This window comes from Crocuta crocuta, unplaced genomic scaffold (assembly GCF_008692635.1).
Source record: "Crocuta crocuta isolate KB4526 unplaced genomic scaffold, BGI_CrCroc_1.0 scaffold266, whole genome shotgun sequence".
NCBI lineage: Eukaryota > Metazoa > Chordata > Mammalia > Carnivora > Hyaenidae > Crocuta > Crocuta crocuta.
In genome coordinates, this window is record NW_027531005.1 from 5,043,885 (window position 1) to 5,059,710 (window position 15,826).

At 39.1% G+C, this 15,826-nt stretch overlaps 1 protein-coding gene across 1 annotated transcript in view; it reads right to left on the reverse strand.

Moving 5' to 3' along the window:
• The window catches only part of MKLN1 (muskelin 1), a 331,507-nt gene extending 321,617 nt beyond the window's left edge, over positions 1-9,890 (reverse strand). The window contains exon 1 of the mRNA XM_077770721.1: positions 9,792-9,890. Within this exon, the coding sequence (XP_077626847.1) occupies positions 9,792-9,848 (57 nt within the window). The 5' untranslated portion in view covers positions 9,849-9,890. The remainder of the gene's footprint in view (positions 1-9,791) is intronic.
• Positions 9,891-15,826: the final 5,936 nt, after the last annotated feature.

Genomic DNA, 15,826 nt, shown 5'->3' on the forward strand with positions numbered 1-15,826 from the left:
GGACTTTGTAAACTATGTCTGGGAAATAGTTCCATATATATAATGAGCTCTGCAAAGGTAGGATTATAATGAAAAACCCAGGGATTTCAAAAGGAGCTGCCAAATTACCAAAAAGCTATAAAAATTAATATCAATACATCTGTGATATGTTTGCAACTAAAGGGTTAGCAGGTTCACCCATAAATTATAAGTAATACACTTAGTTTGATAAGACCATTCTAATCCTTGTTGATTTATAGTTGTTAATTCATAATGTAAAAACGAAAATGTTTCATCAGTGTAATTTTTCCATGTGGTATTCTTAATTTGTAAAGCCTCTTTATAAGAAAATCCAAGAAGAAAAAACAAAAAGAAAGGAGTGACTCTACCTGACTTAGATCATATTGGCAGAAACGTGAATATAAATGTCTAAAATGTCAATAACTATTAAGGGGATGAAGGAGTCACTCTCCCACACTGCCGCTTGGTGTGTGACCTGGTATAACCTTTCTAGAGGCGATTGGACAATACTAATCAAGAGCTTAAATATGTTCCTTCTCTCTGTCCGGGTAATTCCACTTACGGGAATTTGTACTAGAAAAATAAGATGTGCACAAGTGCTTTGTTGCAGTATCATGTATAACTGTAAAGAACTGGAAACAATCTAAATGTCCTGTAATAGAAGAGATAAATAACTGATTATATACATTACATAAAATATATGAATATATGAATATGTATATCTATCATGTATATTCATATGTTGTGATGTATATATGATATATATATATATATTTGTTGATATATATGTATATGTCTATAGACTTTTTTCCTGCCTCAGCCAGATTAATATAGATACCAAGGGTGCTCATTGCTATTGGCTTAAGCACTATTAGGTCTTTTCAGTGAACAGAGGTAAGAAATACATGTAAACACATACATATGTGTCATAAATTTATATCGCTAACATCTCTTTTTTTAAATAATTTTTAAAAAGTAATTGCTATGCCCAACATGGGGCTTGAACTCACAACCTCAAGATCAAGAGCCCCATGTTCCACTGACTGAGCCAGGTGCCCCTTATATCACTAACTTCTAATTCAAATTCAGAACTACAGGGTTTTTACCTGACCTCTGCTCTTTTACATCTCGATTTCCTTCCTCCCATGCTGTGAATCCTGATTCTCAAGGACACCGAACATGATAGAGTTAGAAGATCCTGTAATTAATATTTGCTGATCCCTTCTTGCCCAGAAAAGCAATATCAACACTACCACCAACCATATGATTACCAAAAATGGTTTAAAAAGTGTTTTTGCAGTTTTTTTTGTCCTTTGGAAATATCCTGTTAGGGATACGTAGTCAGATTGCTGTGTCTTAAAATTATTCAAAATAATTTCTCTGCCACCAATTGGATACAAAATTAGGCTTTTTTAAAAAATTAGGAATTGGATTTTTTAAATTAGTATTTTTATAGTTATGTAGATATTTACATAATTCCAAAGTCGGGTCTCAAGGTAGACAAGTCTAGATTCTTTCACCATCCCTTCTACTTCATTCCTTTCCCCCTTTTACAGGTAACTATTACTTTGTGATATCTATCCTTCCACATGTGTATGTGTGTATATATGTGTATCTATGTATGTAAATATATATTTATATCCATTTTTACATAAATGGTAGGTTCACTTTTCTCCTCCTTGCTATCTACTTACAATGTATCCTAGAGATCAATATAGATTGATAAGTAAGTATATGTAAAAGTCCCTAATTCACTTTTATAACCGCACAGGACTCCATTGCGTGGATGCACCATACTTTGTTCAACTAGTCCTCTATTAATGGACATTTGGGTTGTTTCCAGTCTTTGTTATATAAATAGCTTCTGTCCTATGGTTTGGTATTATATTTATACATACTCAAGTCTTAAATATAGATTTTTAAAAAATAGATTTTTCCCACATAGAACTATACAAGATGAGCTTAGACCATCTTATACCAAATAACAAAGACACTGTCAAAGACTACTAGGGTCATTTATGTTGGAAGAAGTCAGGAGCTAATTTGAAGATGCTACTACAAGCCAAATAGGGATAACTTAAGCATTAATAAGAGTAATAAATAAGATGTATTAAGACACATTGGATATGTTTTAATTAATGAATGCAAATGATAATTAAAAATGACAATAGGGGCACCTGATGGCTCAGTCAGTTGTGCCTGCTTTGTCTCAGGGCATCATCTCACAGTTCCTGAGTTCAAGCCCCAAGTTGGGCTCTCTGCTGTCAGCACAGATGCTGCTTCAGATCCTCTGTCCCCACCTCTCTGCCCCTCCCCCCTCTCAAAAATAAATAGACATTAAAAAAATAAAAACAACAACACCAAAAGCAAAATTAAACCAATACGTGATTGACCACCGTGGGCACGTGCCAGAAAATCAACTCAAGGAATAATAAGATTAAAATACTACTATTTTGCAATTCTTAATATACTAATGAATCTAGGTAATGTAAAAGAAGAGAGTATTACACAGTGTGCACCTCCTAATGGCAAAACACAAAACTACCTATGACGCAATCTTGCAAAAAAAACCCCCAAACAACAAAAATCAACACCACAAAAACCAAAACACTGAATCTGATAAAGCCTGTCGATAATTGTAGGAAATACACAAGACAGAAGAGATGTTAAACTATACTATGGGGAGGGAACGTGAAAATTCCAAGCTGTAGGAAGTTCTACAGGACAGTTTGGTTTCTTCAACAATAAGTTGCAAGGGAAAAAATATTAGAGTGGAAGTGCGTATGTATTTTAAAAGATTTAACAGACCTATCAACCAGTCTCAGTATGTGGACCTTATTTGGATTCTGCTTCAAACACATTATATATATATTTATATAAATAAATTATAACATTTATGAGACAATTGGAAATTTGAACACTAGTTCATATTATTAAAATATTTTTAATTAGTTTAGGTGTCATAATGGTTATGTTAAAAAAACTTTTCTTTTGAAGCTCCAAATTGAAATATTTTTGGTTAAGATGATATAATTTCTGGAATTTGCTTTAAAATAAAATGAGTAGAGGGGCGCCTGGGTGGCTCAGTCAATTAAGCATCAAATTTTGGCTCAGGTCATGATCTCATGGTTCACAAGTTTGAGACCTGACTTGGGCTCTGTGCAGACAGCTCAGAGCCTGGAGCCTGTTTTGGATTCTGTGTCTCCTTCTCTCTTTGCTCCTCCCCTGCTCATTCTCTCTCTGGCTCTCTCAAAAATAAGTAAAACATTAAAAAAAATTTTAAATAAAATGAGTACGGAGGAAGAAGAGGATATTGATGGGTTGGCCATCATGGGTTGATGAGTACATGGGGTTCATTATGCTCTCTGTCTACTTTTGTTTATGTTTTAAATTTTCTATAATAAAGCACTAATATGCATTTATATATAATGGGTATTTTGAGGTGTGTGTGTATGTATAAACATCGATTATTTAAAAAATACAAGAAAATGTTAATGGTGATTATTTCTGGATGATAGAATTATGAGTGAATTGGTGATTTTTATTTTCTTCTTTTCACTTTGTATATTCTATAATTTTTATACTGCACATATATTCTTTATCAGGAAAAAGCTATTTAAAAAGAAAAATCTTTTATATAGCAATACCATTTTCACAGTACAACTAGAATTCACTTCTGACATAGTGAATAAAATAACTTTGTATATTTTAAATATTACTGGGCAAAACAAATTATTTCATATTTAATTATATTTAGTTTTGAATGGATAGAGATAATAGTTCATAAAAATATAACCCTAAGGTTTGAGGTGTGGAATTTCTGTCATTTGGTATAATAGGATAATCTTAAATTTATGGCTTAGGAGTAAACAGTTCATTTTTTTTCTCCTTCTTACATAACGCAAAAACAACGGATCCAGTTTGGCACAAATTTTCTCCTCCAAAGTCACCTTTGTGTGAAATGTAGCACCTCAGGTTTCAGTGAAGTAACTTGCAGATGAGAAAAGGTTTCTTAACCAAATTTTCTTGTAATTTTACTACAGTGTTAGTTCCTGGCAGCCTCTGAGAGTCCTTTTTTTTTCATAGGTAAGTGGGTGGGAGGAATGCTCTTCTCTCCTTTCTAGAATGTAGAGAAAGCAGAGAAGTTGAGATCACTCCTTTTATATTGCTAAAATAAATGTAGGGCCATGGTAGTAGATGCAATTAAGGAGAAAGATAGTTAATGGGTAATTTTAGCATATTAATAGTTAATATGGTGTACTGCAAGGTTTGCTCTTCAATTATGGGGAAATGAGTTCTTAAAGATCAGTAAAATTATTTAAAACCAACTTATAAAAACTTGCATGTTTCATAATTACCTACAGACATCTAATAATCATTATATCATCTGAATGATCTGTAATCAGATAAGTAACCCTTCATTTATTCTGAAAGAAAGAGGTCTCATTTATCCTCTGTTCCTTCTTTCTTTTGTTCACATGTAATTTTCTCCTAAAGAAACCATACTCAGCTCCATTATGAAACACAGTTAACAGAGTATCATTAAAGTAACATTTTGTTCTAAATGTAGACGTTAAAGCAAAATCATTGGTAAATGTGGCATAGTCTCAATTATTGACCACAATAACCCTTTGAAATAGTTATTTCGGAGAGAGGTTAAGTTTTTCCCTCAAGGTCACACAGTCATCAAGTGCATTGCGAATCTTGTGTTAACATTTTTAAGTTATGAACATTGGTGAGTGAGAGCATTCATAGCTGTCCTTAGTGCCTAGCATGGAGCTTTGTACTAGAAAGCATGTCAGGTCAGTTCAAAAGATGATATTCATGTCTCATTGTAAAGACAGGGTTCTCTGTCTCCCCCGTCCAATGGAGGATGTGCAGGGGTGCAGCATGCTTCATATTACAGTAAAGCTGGAGCCGGTTGAGATGGAGACACAGACTAAGAAGCATCAAGGAGAAGATGGGAAGAGCTCTGTTCTTCACAGCAGCAAAGCAGGGCTGGCTTTCTGCCTTGATCTTTTAACAAACTTTAGAAAGTTTGGACGTCTTTAGCCCTGGGAACCAACAGCTTTTGATTTGGTGACCAACAGGCTAGAGCTAAACCTGAGAAAGTTGATTCTTGACGTATTTCCAACAAGGGTCACTTGTTTCATCCCAGTGGACTCCAAGTTAAGAATTAAAAACCTCAACGTTAGTAAATTATATGTCTGAAATACTGAGAGTTCTAATTAGATGTGCATCCCAAATGCCAGTAGAGCCCACTCTATTCGTTTACTCATAACTTTATGAAAAACTGTTTGTTTGGGATGTGGTTTTTAAAGGCAATTTACCTTCAGGCTTAAAGAACGGAATGTGTGAGAAAAGAGGTTTCCAACTTTTATTGACTTGGTGATGAAAAGGAAAATATGTTTATAAGAATTTGTCTGCATGGCAACTCAAAATTAATTGATCTGTGAAACTTGAAATTTCACATTAAATGCCAAATCCAATTATAAATTTCAAACATTATTTTTCAAAGCATACTTTTGTTCTAGCTACTCATACTACAGAATCATTCTGATGGGCATTAACTGGGCATCGAATTATTAACTATCCCTCTAAGTTGTATTAAAAGTTACTGCTAAGAATATTTTATTTGTGGAGACATAAATACAGGTTACACAATACCTTGTAAGTTGACTTGAACGAAAGGATCTTAAAAATAAATAGGAACAACAAAAATAAAACATGACTAACTCTCCTGCCATCATCAAAACAAATGTTTCCAAGGACCTGAAGCCAAGAAAATAGAAATCCATAAACACAAAGGCTGAGATAATCGGTGAATCTACCAGGCCTCCATATGTGCCCAAACAAAACACTAAAAACCAAATCAAACAAAAAAATCCCACCTGCTTTGAAAGAATGAATGCTGAACAAAGTTGACCCTTTCTGCTCCTCCGCCTGCCTCAGAAATCTCATCCTCTGGCTAATTTTAAAATTGCCAAATCTCCAAAATCTATGGGAGATATATGTCTTAAAATGCAGTCTGATCCAATTGGATGGATCATATCCACATTAGCTGAAGTAGTAATCATTGAGGGAAGGGTAATCTTCATTCATGTTAATAACCAATTCTTTGTCGGATTTGCCACAGAGCCAACTCAACTTAATTATTAAAGCACAATAATATTGGATTGAACTATTTTTCAATCCAGGAATTTTTATTATAGAGAAAAGGCTTGGACAATTTAAGCAATTATGTGCTTCATTTCTCCTTTTCTCGCTTATTTATAAAGGTATTGAATTTAACTTGCTTCATTCTTAATGTTTTACATCCTGTCATCTTCTCTTAAAAAATTTAAACTAGATTTTAAAAGGCTGCAGGGTAAGTGTTGGTGGCTAGTTCCTATGAGTCACAAATCATAGTCCCTAGATCTCAGGGTGCTGCTCTGGAAAACAGCAAGCCAAATTTCGGCTGCCCTGAAAACCCCTGCATACCCAGCTAATGCACATTCTAGATTTTACCATACCTCTCCCCAACACTTGCAAGGGTGCCAGCCCTATACAACCTCTCCTTATATCCAGGCACACGCCATTTCTTTTCATTTGGATGCAATATTGCTAAACGGCAAGGTCACTTGAAAGGGAGCTGAACTTGGAGTCAGAATCCAAGTGAGTTCCAGCTCTTTAGGGGACCAGTTAAAGGTAATTTAGCTCTGTGGGTAAATGTGTGCCTGTTGAAACCAGAATGCAGAGATGCGAATCCTGGTTTTTCCACTTTCTAGCCATGTGACTCTAGGCAAGTCATTTCAATCCTGTGCCTCAGTTTTCTCCTTTGTAAAATGACAGTGATAGCAATCACAGCCTCAGAGAGTAGTTGTGAGGATTAGATGTCTTTTTTTTTTTAAATTTCAGAGAGAGAGAGAGAGAGAGCGTGAGCAAGGGAGGGTCAGAGAGAGAGGGAGACACAGAATCTGAAGCAGGCTCTAGGCTCTGAGCTGTCAGCACAGAGCCCGACACGGGGCTCGGACCCACGAACTGTGAGATCATGACCTGAGCCAAAGTCAGACGCTTAACCGACTAAGCCACCCAGGCACCCCGAGGATTAGATGTCTTAATAGGGCCTAAAACATAGCCTCAGGTATCCTGAGCACTCAGTAAATGCCCACAGTTATTATTACCAGCTGCATGACCTTGGGGAATTCACCTAACCTCTGTGAAACTGTATGTCATCTTCTGTACAAAAAAGGGATCACAACCTCACACGGTCTTTATGAAGACCAAAGAAACTCATAGAAAGTACATGGCAGTCACTTTTAAAACAGAAGTACCGGGCAACTCTTTCAACCAAGTAGAATTAGTTCTGTGCTTCTGTAATACTTAACATATGTGCTCTCTCTCTCTCTCTCTCTCTCTGTCTCTCCTGAGATAGCACTTGTCACATTGCATCAGAAGAATTTGCTTACCTGTCCATCTCCCCCCTCTGATTCACCCCTGCACCCTCAGCACGTTGCACATACCTAGCACAGGACAGGGACTCGGTAGATATTTGCTGAAATGAGTATTGCCCAAATGACTGGACAGGAATTCTCAAGGCCTTTGCTAGAAGTGATGGTTTTTTACCACTTTTTGCCAAGCGTCCTCCTCAGACCACCCAGAAATTGGCTTGTTTTTCCTCAGGCACAATATATTGAGATTTTGTCATTTCAAATGCAGCCAATCTTGTTTGGTTGCATTCACTCATCATTTTGCTTAATAAATAATTATTGAGCACTTGTTGTATACCCGGCCCTATGTTGGGCTCCATATGGTGCACCACGAGAGGCAAATACCCACACGAATTCAGTGCCTGCATTCTATATTGAAAGAAACTATTTACTATAGAATCATTTACTACTGGAGATAATAAGCTCCTTGGTTTGATTACTTCATTAGAGTGATAGAATCTCAGGGTGGGAAAGAAAGGTTTTCTCGAAGCAGAGTCCTTTATAGAATAATAATTAAGGTCCGGGATGTGACTGCCTAAGTTCAAATCCTTGCTCTGCTTGGTACAAGCTGTAAGGCCTTGGGCAAATTACTTAATCACTCAGAGCCTTATCTTTTCTCATCTGTGAGATGGAACTGGTAGGACTGATGTGAGTCTTAAACATAATAATCCACACTAATCACTTATTATGGTACCTGCCATACGGTAGGCGCTCAATATGTGTTTGCTATTGTGATGAACCTGATCCCTCACCCCAGTGTTTGAACTTCTATCACAAATATATGCAGCAAATGGGGCAAAAATGCCCAGATTCTGCTTGAATAGCCTCAGGGTCAGGGAGCTTACTACCTCCAACAGTTATCTACTTGGTGGGTGGGCAAGTCTAATTGTTGATAAATTCTGGTGGGTTGAAATGTACATCTTCCACTCATGGGTCCTCCCTCTGTCATTTGGGGTTACTCAGAAGAAATCTAATCTCTCCTCAGCAGGATAGCCCCTCTCATTTTGGAAGGTAGCTTCATATGCTAGCTAACATCCCCATCCTCACACACCCACACACAATGTCACATTTCTTTAACCACTTTTTATATGACACTGTTTTACCAAATCTCTTATCCTTTTCCTCTTCTTGCATAATCTTGTGTTTATCAATGTCTTTCTTACAGGCTCAAGATCAGGATTCACAACACGGAACAAATGTAGCCTGGTCACAAGTGAGTAGTAGAGAACTACTTCCCAACTTGAACACTATATTTCTATTAATATAACAAAAGATTGATTTTTTTGAAGTCACATCACGCCGTGTTGACTCATCATCTACTAACAATCTACAGGAGACTCTAAATCTTCCTACGTGCTCTATTGTAAGCCTTCTCACCCCCAATCTGTACTTGCACAATTGAATTGTGGGATCTTTGAGTACTTTACATTTGTCCCTATGAAACTTCATATTGTTAGATGTGATTCATGATTACATTTTGTCAGAATTTGGCTGGGGGGCATGGGGGGAGGTCCTGATTGTATCATCCAGTTTATTTGTTATCCTTTCTAGTTGGTATGTCATGTATAAATGTGCTTATCACACTATCAGTGTTATCACCTTAGTCATCAGTAAAAGCGTTAAGGGTGACAGGGCTACAAACCCGACCTTAATTAGACCTAGAGATCTAGGTATGCATCAGTCTCTTAAGAATTTTTTTAAAAAGCGTCATTCATTCAATCAACAAATATTTACTGAGTGCCTACCATGTATCAGCTACTGTTCCATGTGCTGAGTATAGAGTGGTGAATAAAACAAAAATCCCTGTGCTAGTGAAGCTTACATTCTAGTAAAGACAGATAATAAATGATAAATTATTAATACTAAGGGTTTTAAATGAACAACTAAGTTGCGTGCAGGGCTAAGAAGATTGACAGTGGGGTAGAATGGAGGGAGCGGGTAGTCCATAGATAGTATGGCTAAAGCAGAGTTGTGTTTGAAGTTTGATTGCATTGCTTGTGCCCTACATTCCTAGTGTGCACCTGGACCAAAAGGTGTTCTGGAGTGGGCAGCAAGTTGATTTTTCAAAACCCACTTTTCTCTCTGTAGAGTCACATTAAGAAAAAATTGATAGAACAATGATGAAGAATGTAGATAGTCATGAAACAAAAAAGAAAATTTAAAAGGGCGTAAGTCAAGAGACTTCCCAGCATCACTTCATATGCATTGGATATTCAAACACTGTGAGGCCAGCGGGGCTAGAACGGAAGCCAGTCACACCTCTTGAAGAAGGCTCTAGAAAGGAGAACTGAAAAATTGAAAAACAGAAAAGCTAACACTTACCTTATTCCAATCCCCATCTTCCCAAATACGGAGTAGGCTATGAATCCAATAATTCATGAAAATCCAGGAGGATGGAATGCTTGGACGATCCCAAAACTTGGCTCAGAGAATCTGGATATTGAACTCTGGAAAAGAATCGCACAAGGAACAGATGTGAAATCTACCTCCATTAACTGCTCTCTGCTCATGATTCTCATGTTGATAAGTTCTAAATAGTTTTAGATAATCTCCAATTCCCTTTGGTATTAGAGGGACTTGATAAATCTTTCTTTAGTAAAATCCGAATTGTATCTTCTGATTTGAAATTTATATTTTCACAATGATACTTTTAACATTTATATTCCTTCACTCATTGAACATCTATTTTGTACTAACTACTGGGTTGGAGGCTAGGAATACAAAGGCAAATAGAATAAATGTGGTTCCTGCTTATAGGGGCTTTATAGTAGAATTTAGTAGAAGTAAATTAGAAATAGGAAAGGAAGCTCTGATAAAGAGGTATATCAAGAGCTCTAGGAGGGTCACCTAACCCAGACTTTGGGAGAATTGAAAGTGAGTGATTTCTAGGGCTACCTGGGTAACTCAGTAGGTTGAGCAACTGACTCTTGATTTTGGCTCACGTCGTGATCTTATGGTTTGTGAGACAGCCCTGCATCAGGCTCTGAGCTGACAGCTGGGAGCCTGCTTGAGATCCTCTCTCTCCCTCTTTATTTGCCCCTCCCCAGTTTTCATGTGTGCCTGCTCTCTCGCTCTCTCTCTCTTTCATGTGTGCCTGCTATCTCTCTCTCAAAATAAAGAAATAAATTTAGAAATGAAGAAAGTTAGTGACTTCTATATGGGGACTTACAAGGCATGGAGGAGTTATTTTAAAAAAAAAAAAAAAAAAAGGAGCTCCTGGGCAGCTCAATTAGTTAAGTGTCTGACTTCAGCTCGGGTCATGATCTCATGGCTCGTGAGTTCCAGCCCTGCATCGGGCTCTGTGCTGACAGCTCAGAGCCTGGAGCCTGGAGCCTGCCTTGGATTCTGTGTTTCCCTCTCTGTCTGCCCTTACCCTGCTCGTGCTCAATCTCTCTCTCTCTCTCTCAAAAATAAATAAACATTAAAAAATTAAAAAATATGAAAAAGAAGAGGGCAAGCCTGTTTAAGGTGGAGGGTGTGGCAGATGTGCATTTTGGAGGTGACAAATGACTGTGTGTGCCAAGCCTCCAACACTGAAAATTAGCTCAGCATTAGCTGAGACAGAGGAGTTAGAGAGGACACTGGAAAGGTAAGTGGGATCCAGTAATTCAGAACCGTACAAACTATATCAACGAGGAGGTGGACTCTACTAAAATGTGTGATTGCTTGAACATTGGAGTTTTGAAGGGGGAATGTCAAGACGGCCGCTCAGATGTTTGGCTTGAACAACTGGATGGACAGTGGTGTCAGTCACTAGGACGGCAAAACAGAAGCACAAACTAGAAGAGCTATGGAGGAGAAGGGGCGAGTTCAGACCGGGTCACGTCTGGTTTGTGATGTCTGGAGAACACTGGCAGGGTAGCAGCAGGCAGTTTGGTCTAGAAGTCTGAAGACACCAGTGTAGGAATCACCAGTACCTGACAAGCAACCACAGATCCACATGAATGAAAGAATTACCGAGTGAGCGTCGGGGGAGGAGAAAAGGCCCAGTGTGTATGGAGGAGAGGAGAGCGCGCCCACTGTGTCTCCCTCTCTCTCTGCCCCTTCCCTGCTTGCGCACGCTCTTGCCCAAAAATAAATAAGCATTAAACAAAATTTGTTTAAGTTTGCCTTAGAAATGGAATATATAATCCCTAGATTTTCTTCCCAAAGGGGAAATAGGGCCGCCACAAAGGCTTCCTCCCCACCTGTAGCTCGGCTGACTGTATGGCAGTGCTCTCGGTAGGCACGGCCAGTGTGTGGGGCTGTGGTCCTGCAACCATGCTGGGCAGTGGCTAAAGCTGTAGAGAAAACCAAGTCTGCCTTCTGTGCTCTGCACCCAGCTCTTCCTCTGCACCCCAACCCTTCACTAGGCCTTGAAGGCCCACATGGTCTTCCTGGCCTCCAGGCTCACTGTGGTGCATGATGTAACCTGACCTCTCTGAGCAGCCCACCCCAGGTTAAAATCTGGTCAGATACAGTTGTTATATCATCGTCATCTTTCACCTGCTGCCACAGCTCGTGGATCGGGACCAGTCAGAGGAGGAAGAGAGATACTTGGTCACCTTGGAATCTGGAGCAGGCAGCTGGCCCCACAGCTGGCCAGACAGCTATCCAAGCAGGGGGCCTCTCTGAGAACAAAATCCAGAAGCCAAGATAAATGGGTCAGGTGGAAAATAGATGACCACCACTATAAACAACGCTGAAGGTCGGTCCTAGGGAATGAAGGTGAGCCAATGCATAATGGATGAACACTGTAAGGGGTTTGGACATGAGGGGACGGGCAGGGGGCAGTCTAAGATCAAGGACCAAGAATTAGAAATGGGCTGAAGCAGTTCTGCCCACACAGAGGCCAGGCACAGTGATGCTGGATGGGCGAGTCTATCCCACCAGCTCTGTTACTCCGAATCTTCCCAGTGTGTTCTTTCAGTTCTTCGTGACTTGAACTGAAGTTCCTGACATTCACAATTCCCCAAATCTTCTTTCCACAACCCCTTTTCTTCTGCATAACCCCGTATTGCAAGAGGAAGATAGAAAAGCTCTGCCCTGGGTGGTGCTAATGGGGAGCACAGAGTCAGTGGCAGTAATGACCTGAAAAGGTTGTAGTTAATAGCACTCCCTGAGCCTCAGAACCAGGAGTTGAGGCAAAGGCCTGACAAGGTTCATTAGGGCTCTAAATCAGTAACAAAACTAGCTGCACGGCTTGCTGAGTTGAAGCATTGTTTCCAAATTGCAACCATTTCAAGATGTCCATGTTCTGTAAAACACGGGAGGTGACTGAACAGAAAGCCTTAACTGTCTTCAGTTTGTGATTACAGCCCAGAGAGGTGATAGAGAACGGTGATGAGCATCACAGATAAAGACAATATTTTTGTTTTGCGTACCGACTGGCTATGCTGAGGCTTCAGCTAAAGATTTTTTTCTTTTTTTCATTTCACTTGAGTCAATAATCATTTACCCACTGGATATTGCTTAAAGCCGAGTTTTCATCTAATTCCCGTTTAATGAGATTGAAAAGGAAAAACTAAATAATAATACCTCATTTGTGTAGAGTGCATGTCTTTCAGAGAAGACATCATAACCCATTTTATACTATCTAATTTACAATAACAACACTTTTATAATGTAAATACGAGTAAGGGCTATTATCATTTTACAAAGTACGCATGAAGGAGACCAAGGCATGTTTGGATAAAATGATGGGTTCAATGTACCTTCCATTTTAGAGGTGTAACAGCTGGTTTCTTTTCTTTTCTTTTCTTGTCTTTTCTTTCCTTTTCTTTTCTTTTCTTCCTTCCTCCCTCCCTCCCTCCCTTCCTTCCTTCCTTTCTTTCTTTCCTTTTACAGTGAAGCCATGCTTCAGATAAACATGTTTATTAAGGTGTACCTTGCCCTTACATTTTAATAGATGAAAAATACCTTGCTTAAAGAAATAACAAACACCAAAATGTTCAGGTGTCCTACAAATCCAATCTCTCTCTCTCTCAAATCTAGATTGAAACCAATCAATTCTTTACTACCCAACTCTGACTTAAATCAGCACAGTTCTCACCAAGTTGTGCTACACATATTAGTAGTCGATTGTACTAGCTCTTCCTTAGCTACATTATGCTGTAATGATCTTGTAATCTCATCTGGATTTGGCACAAATTCTGCATATATGTCAAGTCACTGACACTTTTATGCTTGTATTAGCATCTTTTGGGGGGATCACATTTTTCTGATATTTTTATGCATTCATTCACTCATTCATTCATTAATGCTCTCAAGCCCTATACATCCATTCAAGACAGTGATCACATGCCCAAAATGTACAAGCACTATTCTAGATGCACAGAATAAAAATAGGAAGAAGACAAAATTGCCGACTTCAAGAAACTCACAGCCTGGTGAGGGAGCCAGAAGGGTAAACAACTGTAGTTCAGTGTGGTAGGTGTGGAGATGGAATTCCGAATGAAAATGATCTGGGGAGCACAGAGAAGGAATTGGTCTGTGTCTGAGAGGATGAGGAAGGCTTCCAGGAGAAGGTGCTCCTAGATCTCAGCATGTCAGGAAGAAGGGATTGGGGTACTCCAGGCAGAAGTCACAGACAGACAAATAAGAGCACCCTGTGCATTTGGCAAACTATAGGAAACATGGTAGGACAGAAAGTTCTTCAAATATTCTGTGGTGAGTTCTATGTCATAATTCAAGCCCTGGACTTCACCACAGACAATTCTGCAAAAGGAAAATATATGGTCTCAGGGTTATTTGTTCTTAGTCAAGTAAGAAAAAAACACATTCTACATGGGATCTATACCAAAGTGCCTTTTAAGATACTGACTGAGTGATGTCACAAAATCAAAGCTCGGGTCTGGTCTACCCAAAGTCTGTATTCTCCACGCTTCATTACAATTATACTCTAGGCAGGTGGCAGGTAACAGCAGTCTACTTCTTCCTCAGATATAGGTGACCACTTAGCCCATTCCATTATTATTTCAGTATAAAAATTTTATATAGAAATATTTCCAAATACAGCATTTTCTAATGTACTATGTTGGAAGGGTCAGGTTTTTCCTGTTCACCTCTTCCCATGGTACTGTCCACCCTCCAAAGAAGTGAGAACCAACTTTATAGGCTTCTTACAGCAACCCCACACACTAGCAAGAGGCATTTGGAAAGAGTCTCTGAATATGCTACTCTCAAGTGCCTGCAAGGACTCCTCTTCCCTGAAGCCTCTGAGAAGTCCTGCACAAAGGTCTTTATGAACTGGGTCAGCAGTGAATACAATGTGATCACTACAGAACTCACACAGAACCTTCCCTAGAATAACTGTACTGCTTGGTTAATCCAACCCTAAATCCCCTTGTCACTTAAGAAAAGCTTTGCATCATGAAATTGCATCCTTGTTTCTATTTGGAAACTTTTCAGAGACTCTAAGAGTTCAAAATAACTCATCTATTTTGGTTCCTAACCAATTATGGAATCCTCTCTAAGATACCATATCTTCATTCATCCAATACTTTACCCATTCAACAAACATCTACTTCCTTATTTCTATCTCTTGAAGCCAATTCAGTCAGCCTTTTGTTCCCCATTACTCCACTGAAAACACACATGTGAAGGTCACAATGACTTCAATGTTGTCCAATCTAAGGGTCAATTGTCGGTCGTCACCTTACTTTCCTCTCAGCAGCTCCTTGGCACTGATGATCACTCCCTTCCTGTTGACACATTTTCTTTATTTGGCTTCACACCACACTGCCTTTCCTTCTACCTCATCGTGTATTCCTTCTCATTCATTCTCTTTTGCTGGGTCCTTCCTCATTTCTGAATGCTGGAGCCCCCTCGGGCTTGGTTCTCTACAATTACCCATCCAGTCCATTGCTTTATTTTAATTAAGATTTTATTTTTAAGTAACCTCCATACTCATTGTGGGGCTTGAACTCACAACCCTGAGATCAGGAGCCTCATGCTTCACTGAGGGAGTCACCAGGCACTCCCAGTCCATTGTTTTAAATACCGTATCTTGGGGTGCCTGGGTGGCTCAATCAGTTGAGTGCCTGACTCTTGGTTTCGGCTCAGGTTGTCATCTCATGGTTTGTGGGATCAAACCCTGTGTCAGGCTCTGCACCGCTTGGGTGTCTCTCTCTCTCTCCCTCTCTGTTGCTCTCTCAAAATAAATAAATTTTAGGAATTTAAAAAATTTTTAAATAATAAATAAATAAATATCATATCCTTGCCCTGATGTCTGACTTACAAGTTTAAAAGTGTTTTTTGGGGCGCCTGGGTGGCTCAGTCGGTTAAGCGTCCGACTTCGGTCAGGTCATGATCTCACAGTTTGTGGGTTCGAACCCTACAGCGGGCTCTGTGCTGACAGCTAGCTCAGAGCCTGGAGC